This window comes from Ipomoea triloba, chromosome 9 (assembly GCF_003576645.1).
Source record: "Ipomoea triloba cultivar NCNSP0323 chromosome 9, ASM357664v1".
Lineage (NCBI taxonomy): Eukaryota > Viridiplantae > Streptophyta > Magnoliopsida > Solanales > Convolvulaceae > Ipomoea > Ipomoea triloba.
The window spans coordinates 4,438,874-4,449,531 of NC_044924.1; the positions used below are offsets into that span (position 1 = coordinate 4,438,874).

The 10,658-nt window shown below is 35.8% G+C and overlaps 2 protein-coding genes across 2 annotated transcripts; one reads left to right on the forward strand and one right to left on the reverse strand.

The window, feature by feature from the left end:
- Positions 1-1,979: 1,979 nt before the first annotated feature.
- LOC116030613 (homeobox-leucine zipper protein ATHB-52-like) lies at positions 1,980-2,763 on the forward strand. Its single transcript, XM_031272920.1, has one exon. The coding sequence runs from the start codon at positions 2,051-2,053 to the stop codon at positions 2,582-2,584; it is 534 nt and encodes a 177-aa protein (XP_031128780.1). The 5' UTR covers positions 1,980-2,050; the 3' UTR covers positions 2,585-2,763.
- Positions 2,764-9,624: 6,861 nt separating this feature from the next.
- On the reverse strand, positions 9,625-10,345 carry LOC116030591 (glutaredoxin-C9-like). The gene has a single exon (XM_031272891.1). The coding sequence runs from the start codon at positions 10,273-10,275 to the stop codon at positions 9,826-9,828; it is 450 nt and encodes a 149-aa protein (XP_031128751.1). The 5' UTR covers positions 10,276-10,345; the 3' UTR covers positions 9,625-9,825.
- Positions 10,346-10,658: the final 313 nt, after the last annotated feature.

The window sequence follows — 10,658 nt, forward strand, 5'->3', positions numbered from 1 at the left end:
CCAATACTGGTTTGTAATGTCTTATTGCGAATGGTCTTTATTAAGGTGGGCCAAGAATTGCATCTCCTCCAAACGACATGGCACTGTAGGATTCCTCTTTCAATCAAACCTTTTGAAATTTGAAAATGTAGTTTGGGGGATTCATTTGCATATATAGTACAGTTCAGTCGCTGAGATGTCCTTGTAGCAGACACATACAAGGGGGGCCTAACCAAGAGACGACCTTAAACGGCTTAAAGTTAGATGGAATGGACTGCATGCCAGCTTAATTAATTGATACATGGCTAGCTAGATGATAACACCATCCAATATATTATATTTCAAGAAAGGATGATCAATGATTTTAGATTTCTTATTTTGGGCTTCCAGTTTAATAGGAATAAACCGCTAAATCACGTCTTGCGATTTACCTTCTTTGTTAAAGTCAGGACAGGACGATAGAGACTCTTAAGATCGGATTGGAGTGTAATATGACATGGATGCATGTAAAAGTCAAATAAAGGTAGAGCAAGTTGCTCAATACTCACTTTTTTGTTCTTTTTTACTTGTTTGGAAGTATCAATCTTGAGATGCATATATGACATGGTCAAATACGTTATGCTAGTGAAGCCACACTTATATTTCGTAATTTCATAAATATTGCTACATGCATGCATCTCATGCAAATTCGATCCATCAGACAATTTCCAGAGCTTCTACAGGCAGCAAACTTCTTAAGATTCATGAACCTGCAGCTTCAGTTTCTTGCAATCCGAGCAATCGCAATCGAATTGGTGGACCAGTTAACTTGGTAAACCTAATAGTTTTACGTAATTCTGTATGTTTGTCAATTACACAGCTCTCTAGATTATTACAATACTAAGGGCTGGTTTGGTTTGTGGAAAATATTTTAGGAGAAATGAAATTGAAATTTCATGGAAACGTAATTACTAGGAAGATGAATTCCATTGTTTGGTTGGTGAAATAAAATTACTCGAAATACTGATTACGTTATTTAGTTAGATTTAGAATGGTAAAGAATAACTAGTATAAAGACTTATATGCCTTTAGAAATTAATAAAAGTACACAAAGGGTAAAATAGTCAAACCATATCAATTTTTCTTCCCATCTCCCCTAGAAAACAAAATCCTTAGTCCAACCAATTCAATGATTTTTTTTCCTCAAATATGAGGAATTCATTTTCCATTACAAAATAAATTTCATGAACCAAACACCAAAAAAAAACATTTTCCTTCACTCTAAGTAAAACAATTTCCATGAAAAAACTTTTCCATCCAACTAAACATCCCCTAAATCGTGTACTAATATAATTTCCAGATCATTTATATTAAAATCCATGTTATTATGATAGATTGTCCATTTTGAGCTTGCGCAATAGTTTGTACGTACTTAGTTTAGAGGTTTTAGATATAGATCAACAACCTATGCATGAATGAGGAGTTGATCGAGTTTATCCTAATAACACAGCTCAATTGGTCGACTAACACAAAATAACTATATGATGAATAAATTAAAGGTAAGAAGGAATTTTTGAATATAGATATTCAACCCTAGAAAAGCATAGACAAGAATATATGATAATAACCTTGTTTCCCCAAGAATATATGATCGAGAATAACCTTGTTTCAGGGAAACATATGTGTTGCGCACATGTCTAAATAACGTGTGATAATGTAATCTTTAGAGTGTCCGATCTGGTTGTATTTAGGCCACTCCAAATGAATTGATTATTTTTCCCTGTACAGTGTAGAATCAAATTAAATGATGATGTTTTTCCAATATATGTGTGTATTATCCATCAGATTTGACCAAAACACTATTTGGCACAAGAATCGCTAGTAGCTAGCCTAGGTAGTAGGCCACATACCCACGTGAAGACCACGCCCATGCATGAAAATTGAAAATGATAGCCGCCCAACCATACAAGCCAACTTGGAAATTACACTTAACCTAATCTCCAATCCTTATATATACACATAACTTCAGTTCCCAATCAAATTCTTGAATAGCATTGAATTGTTGTTGTAGTTCCAAATTAAACTGGCTGGCATGGATAACTTCCAATCCCTAACCCGGAAACCCTTATTCAAGTGCCACAAGAAGAGGCTAACCCAGGATCAAGTGAGGCTATTAGAGGGCAGCTTCAACGTGAATAACAAGCTGGATGCGGATAGCAAGTCCCAGCTGGCTCGCCAGCTGGGACTGCCCCCGCGCCAGATTGCAATTTGGTATCAGAACAAGCGAGCCCGGAGCAAGAGCCAGAGCCTGGAGGTGGACCACAAGGCCCTGCATGAGAGACTTGACGAGGTTTTGTCGGATAACGAGCGGCTGAGGAGAGAGGTTGAGAGGCTGAGAGAAGAGGTGCAGAAAGCGCAGGAGATGCTGCAGCTGGCCACCGCCGCCGCCACGCCCTATTCCTCCCTATCCCTCTCCTGCAGTTCGTGTGATGAAGCTGCAGGGAGCTTGGGCTTGCTTCATGGCTCGTCCAAAGAGCTTTATGCTTGCTTGCTTGATGACCATGAGAGCCAGTTTGGGACCTCGGGTGATTTGCACAACTTCTTTGCCCCACCTGCATTATCTTAATTAATTAATACTGCAGAAACGAGTTGATGAGTTTAATTACAGTAGTTTGGTGGTTGGTTAGAATTGAATTTTACCCTCTGTCGTTACTGCCTGGCTTGGCTTTTAATTTGCAGCTGGACAATCAAGTCTCTGTAAAGTAAATAATTATTGTTACATAATGGAAATTTACCTTTACTTCATTTCCCCCTTTTTTTCATTTTCATTTTTTTAAAATTAAAAAAACATACAATTAAGCCTATTTTTAAACTTTCTCCCCTCAAAGAAATAAAAATTTTCTCCAATTAACACATTACAATAAAAAATTTTGTCCATAGAGTAAGCTCAATTGGTTCGATTAATAATCACTTTAAAATGTTGGGTTCTAATCCTAAACCTAGAGAGTCATCAAGAGATCTTGCCTGATTAGAGAAGATAAATACCCTTGTGCACATAATATACAGGCTGGGGTGGGCGAACCTGGAACGGATGGGATGACTCGCGATTTAGTGATTTACTTCTCTTCTGGGCTTAGATTTAGTATAGCGTAAGTTGGATACGTAATGTACAAAAAAAAAAAAAAAAAAAAAGAAAGAAAATCTGGATCTAGGGTACATCCTCTTAATGGGCTAGTATAATCCTGGGAGCATTTAACTATTTTCTTGTTCATATGCCTTTGGGCCAGTTTTATGTTTGGTTGAGTGGGAAAGAGGTTCATTATTGCATGGACCATGGTCCACACAGAAAATAAAAAGTACATTATTTTTGTATTGAATGTACATTATTTTTATATTGTAGGTACATTATTTTAGGGTACATTATTTTTGTACTGAAGGTACATTATTTGATATATATTGTCAAATAATGTACCTACAGTAAAAAATAATATACCTTCAGTATAAAAATAATGTACTTTTTAATTTTGTGGTCCACGCAGCTGTGTAGATCATGGTCCATGCAATAATTTGCCGGTTTAACAAGGTTTCATGTTTTGGGTCTTAAAAGCATCAAGCCATAATATTCTTGTTAAAAGTGGGCGCATTCTGAAAAAAAAAAAAAAAAACAATTGTAGTTATTTTACAAGAATATATCATAGTTTTGGGCCCTACGGAGTTTATTTCATGTGTATTGGGCAGTAATATAGGCTTTGTTTGGAGATAGATTGATAGTAAGTTGCACTTAGATAATGTATGTGTGAAAAATATTTTGATGAGTAATACGGAGTACTAGAGAATTCTAATATTTTTTCCTTTCAATTAATTTCTCATGATGTGACAACATCTCACTGATAGGTAAATTTAATTTTGAATTAGCGGTGGTGTCAATTAATTCATGGCACTTAATGAAAGGACGTCACATCATAATGGAAAATATATGGAGTTGAGTTGAAATTTAGAAGGGGAAGAAATTAAAGTATTTTCCTAATTTGATTATGAGTAATGCATAGAGTTCGAATCTCATATATGTTACATGATTTAATACTATATAGAAATTTGTGTTCCACCTCAACAAAAGGGAAGAACATTGAATTATCATCAGGTATACAATTTTATTGATTCATATATGCCATGAACATGATAAAAACATATTACTGATAATATTTATTGTGTAAATATATAATAACAATTCATAAAAATTATTCGTGAATTTAAAAAAGGTCGTTGATTCGTGAACAACTGAACAAAGAACGAGAAATAGCGCATATCTATGAAGAGTAGTAGAACCATGCAACATAACGGATTGAATGGCTAAAATGATCACTCATCACAATGAGGGAAGGAAAGAATATACAAATGCACCACCGGGGATTTGGAAGATAATTGAGACCAATCGTGCAAGCATTTCTTGGACGAGATGTATTAGTGAGAGACACTAGTGCTAAGTCCACCCCTTCCTTAAACCCATAAAAAAGTACTCAAACTATAATACTAGACTAATTATTATCATAATATAATAATTCTAACTTATATTGGTATTTTAATATTTTAGCACATGTCTCTCTAATATACACGAACAACATAAAAACTAGTCTTCTTCATAAAGTATGTGAGACATACGAAAGATTGTAATACAATTTACCCTTTATTAATTATAGTTTATCTAACAGCTTCAGAGAAATATATCATGATATACATTATTATATTCACATTACATTTAAAAAAAAAATGGTTACCCAACCCAATATTCAATCCTATAAAAACAATTAAAGTAATTTTAAGAAGTAAGAGAAACCTTGAGAAAAGAAAAAAGTAAAAGTTGTTGGGCAAAGTTATGCTACTTTTTTAAAAATTTTCCCACATTAAAAGTGACAAGATTTTGTATAAAGCATCTCTTAGTAAGTTTCACACCTTATAAAAATAGAAACAGTAGAAAAAACTTTTGCACACGTTGCCTCTCGCCCGCTTGACACTGGTGCAAACAGCTATGTTATACTGCCTTTAAAATTTAAAAAGAATTACATACATACATTCAAAGCTAAGAGTATTCAAATTTTGTATCTAACATATTAAAGTAGTGTTGGGTGAACAATTATGATGATTAATAAAGTGCAAGTTCTGAACCAAAACATACAACGTTGGTGAAGAATTGATGATGAGGTTTGGGGACGAGAAGACATGGATGGAAGCAGCTAGCTTAGCAGCAATGAACAGTGGTCTGTTCAACCTGCCAGTTGCTAAATGCTAACTACTTGACCACTGCAATAAAGTACTTATTATTCAGCAAGAAAGGCAAGCTATGGATGCTAGTGCGTTTGGTACCATTTTTCCCATTATACAATTCTCATCACTATTTCTACGTCAGCACACATTGAATGGTCAATGAAATTGGGCAGTTGAGGGAATTAAATGCCTTTTTCTTCATTTTTGCTTTTTCACCTCTAATTGCATCATCTTCCTCATCATATCCTTCACCACTATTTAATTAATCTGCACATCTACAGTTGACCTCACCTCATATACAACGTAACTCCACTGCTAGCTTCATCACACTTATCTCTTTTCAACGTGCACGTGGGAGGGTGTTTCAAGTTGATCGTTGTCAAGACAATTCCAATCAAGTTAATCAGATTTTTGATTTTGTAACGGTTACAATTAGTTCGAATCTTAGTAGAAGTGACCTATTAGTCTTCTTGGTTTGAACCGATCAGCTATGAATAACATATGCTGGTTTATTTCTTTGTGATCATATCGTTTACTGGCTAAGATCATATGGTGAAGTTTATCCAATATATACCACCAGATAGTAATAACAGTGGATTTCTCTCATCACTTAAACAAAATAACGAATTAACGATAATCTCAATCCAAATGAATGGCCCAAACAATTTAACTTAATTTCCCACCAAACCCAAAAATAAAAAATAAAAAATCAGGAAGGAACATTTGGCATGTTTAGGACATTCATACCTTCACTAATTTATTAAAATTATTCACGGTAACTACTCTGAATGCTATTTCATTAATTAATTAATAAATTAATATTATAAATTAAATAAAGGAAGAGATGATATACATAGCATTGTTCGTCATCATGCAAAATATATTAATATTATATTTTTAGTGCCTCCTAAACAAGTAAACAGCGCACGTATTATATAATTAGTTTAATAAAAATAATGGTAGATTTGTGTGTAAGATCATCATTACATCACTGATAATTTTAGACCTGTTAGTCAACTCGACGTGATATGGATTTTAGTGGGATAAATCAATTAAGATGATGGCAACACGCGTTTCTAATAATATAATGTTGCTAATTAAACATGTAATTATAACTAACATATATGTAATTAGCAAAAGTGCACTAAACATGCCACTTTGGTCCCATTATATGGTACCTGCATTTTCAAGATTCAAACTTGAGATTTTTTATGAAATTACTGAAGATTAACGCCATCTCTCATTTCATTATCATCCAACTCGATGGATCATGAGATATTTATTTACTTTATTTTTTTTTAAAAGAAAAATTTATTGTGATGAATACAAAATTATGGAGACAACTTTAACCAAGTTGATTGAATGTTTAACTTGATAACTATAAGGTTTCAAGTTCAACTCACGTACTGTGAGAATTGTTTATTGTTCTTCTTGATTTGAACCAATCAGCTGCTATGTGCAACCTAGCCAATTTACATATTGTGGTCCTTTGTCGGTTAGGGTCACAAGACGGGCTTTATTCATTCAGAACGCACCTTTGGATAGCGGGAATAGACAGTGGGTTTTCTCTTAAATCTAAGTGAATACGGAATTATGAATTTATCAATATATTATTATGGAGTATATTTCTTATACACATAACAATCGTACAACCAAATAATGCATAAATTAAGATGAACTACAAACCTACAAGAAATAGAATCCATATGCTACATTAAAATAACATTATTGGTGTGGGGATTTGATCCGAATTGGAGTCTGTTTGTGGCTAAATGGTCCTTTTGGCTTGTTCTTAACAACTACCAACTGGTATTTAATTTCTTCAAGGTTGATACTTGATATAGTATATATATATAGTTAATACGAAGTTGGTGTTATATTCTACAAGGTTTTGAACTAACAAGGATTAAAAAGAGTACGTATATGGTTCAATGGTGAAACATATCAAATTGTTACTGTGTGTCTGTGTGATGTGTCTCTTTCCAGAATTAAATAAAGAGAAAAGAGATTGAAGCCAAAATATGTGGTTATAGTAGATGATGTTAGGCACATACGGGGATGGGGCTATCATTTAGGTGTCATAACTCCATAACCACTTTCATCCTTTCATGAAGACTTGACTGCCTTTATGTTACTACAGTACATTAGGATACCAAATCATTTTAGGCACTATTACCTCAGCATGAGAGCCTGGCTTATGAGATATAAATCATAAAATTTGTCTCAATAATCTGTAAATTATGTTTTTAATATTTTGTATAGCTTTAATAAGGCCAATTCCATACTTATCTAGATAAGAATTTGTTGGGTGGAGGCTGATAAAATCTAAGTAACAATATGTGGCTATAGAATTGTTGGGGATAAAGGGCAAGGTTTATCACCCTGGCTCTCAGAAATGTGTGGTAATATAACTTTTGGCTTAGGGTAGACATGATCTTAACGAGTGGTATCAACCATAATCCTAATAGAATTGAATCATGCATTTTGTTACTGGTTTTTTTTTTAGTGACAAGAAAAACTCGTAGCCATAACTAATAGTGTGTATTGAGTAAATATAACCCTAGTCGATCACAAAAAAAGTAAATCAGCTTAGATTGTTTAAAGTTGACCAGTTCAAATTAAGAAGGTCAATAGGCCTATTCACGGGAAGTTGAACTTGTAATTTTGTGGTTATTAATTTAGACCAACTGGATTGCGGTTGTCTCAAGAGGTTAATTTTTCTTAGGTGAAAAAGTAGTCAGGGTAGAAGTGATGGGCCGGGTGTTTTACCCGCTAGGGTGGCTGGGAAACGCAAATTTTACTATGGACCGCGCATCAAAACGACGTCGTTTTAATTAATGAAAAAAGACGGATGAAAAAGCCTCTGTTCCGCACAACTGTAGTTCCCTACCTTTCAACACAACTGCAGTATCACTTCAACACAATTGCAGGACCAGTTAAACACAATTGCAGTTCCAGACTGATGAAACGACCTCCATTCCGCGCAACTGCAGTTCTCTTTCAACACACCTGCAATATCAGTTCAACACAATTGTAGTATCAGTTACAGAGATTTAGGGGAGCCGTTTATCCCACTTATTGAAACGCCTTTGTTTTGTGACCATGGTCCACGGTATAACAACTAGCTGGGGAATGGGAATTGAAGAGTAAAAAAATTGCCGTGTGGTGACTGCAAAACAAGTATAACAGTGCACAACTGCTCCTGCATGCAGGTAAATTTGGGGCGGGACGGGATTAGAACAAGACACAGAAATGGTACTAAACAAAATGTAGTGGTTAGCCAACGGACAGCAAAAACTTAAGACGAACGTCGTACAGTGCTCTAATCAACGTTGGTTTTTACCAAAAGTCCACCAAACTCCAAGCGCCACTGTCTCCCCCTGATCACACCCTACCTACTTATACTCGAGTGTATGTGCGTACTGTACCAACGTGACCCATCACTTCAACCTCCGTAGCAGTTAAAGAGTTGTTCCAATTTTTCAATCCGATTAAGTTTCGCAGCGCGGCAGTTACCTACTATACGTTCGTTTATCTTGATTTCATAGCCTCCGTTCGACCACCATTTACGACGTTTCCTTATCACACCAGACATTTTGTACACTTCACAATTCACGCATGGTGAAATTTTATGTGGAGACGCAGCAAAAAACAAATGGCCTATTGGCCGCCTGGTAAACACAGGCGAATCTTAGTACCTGAATTCTCTTCCAGCGTTCAAGAATCCTTAGTAGTCGCTATTAACGATTAACGTTGTTCAAAGTCAAGTTTGAGGTTAGAGAAGACCCACATCAAGGCAGCAAAATCCAACATATTATATATGACCTCGTCAAAATCGCTACTCCGCCGTACGTTACGTTTGGACTCTAATAGTTGTCCATCATGTTAAAGAGAATAAGATGTTGCTTTGTAAAAGTGGAGGAATAGAAAGAAATTGAGTATCCATGTAGTAGAACTTAACCTAATTAGTTTTACAGTAATAAAATATTGTGGTCAGATTTTAATTTAATAATTACAGAATGCAGATTGTATGGTTGAAAATAAAACTTTATCCATATTTTTTAAATTTTTATGCGTTATGATGAAAGAGTTTTACACTCTCTCATTGAATGATTAGTTATCTTCATTTTGTGGATTTTAAGAAAAATATAACATCAGCATTTTATAAGAGAGACTAAAAATTGAAAGTAAAATTTGAGTTTCATGATGAAATTCTATCGTTCGCTTAAAAGTTAAAGAAGCATAATGACTGGTGCAGTAAAAGTTTTTGGAAGTTGTAATCTTGAATGTATGCTGACGTAGATGATTGCCCCCACTGGTTTGATTTTATCATCTGACAACGTCGTAATTTACGTACCAACAAATTGAATGATCAATCTTAATCTGGGACGATGCTTAACCAAGTTGAAAATCGCAAAATCAAAACAGTAAAATTTGCATTAATGTACAAAGACATAAATTATTTAAGGGGAAAAAAATTGAAGGAAATCAAATAACATAATGATAATAATAATAATGAATTTAAAATCCGATGCATCCTTGTTTGAATAGGATATATATTATATATATCTTTTTTATAGAGTAAACAGGAGATTAAGGACCGAGTCAAAGCCACAGGGCACCAGCCTTTCTAAGGAGAGGTACCAAATCGCCGGAAATATGAGCCGCCATGAGCTTTTCCAGGCCACCGAAAAGCTTCCCGCCGATGAAAACCGCGGGGAACTGGGGGAATTCGACGGGGTCATCGCCGGCGCAGGCGACGATCCTGAGAAGCTCGTGGATGAGGGCGGGCTCGTCCTCCTCTTCCACGGCGTAAATCGTGGGGTTGACGCCGAGGCCGAAGAGCAATCGCTGCACCACGTGGCACATGCAGCACCCGCGCCGAGCGAACACGATTATCGCATTCTCAGCGACCATGCTGCCCAGCCGGGACGAGAAGAGGTGCGAGTAGTCGCTGTCGCCGCTGGAATTTGAAGAGCCGCCGCCGCTGCCGCTGCCGCCGCTAGAGGAGGCGGAGAAGTAGTGTTTGGAAGGGAATCCGGATTGGCGGTGCATGGTGTTGTGTTTTGAGGGAGAAAAAAAATGGTGCAAAAAGGGGGGGAGTGGGGAGGGATTTCTGGGAACGAGTGGCGTTTATATCATTAGTGGAGACGAGGAAGAGAGAAGGGGGGACTGTAACGCCGAATGCCGTGACGTAATGTTGCACGTCACCGTTACTGTAATCTATGTGTCGATTACGAAATGGGAAAATATGCTACCAACTTGAATTTTTTTTTTTATAACATTTAATGCTACGTTTACGTCCTATTCTCACATTTTCTTTGTTACTATATATTCATTTTTATTTAATTATTATATTACGTGTAATATTTTTAAGGCCCTGAAATTCTCAGAATGACGGATTTGACCAGTAGAATGCTGACAATAATCTAACAAGT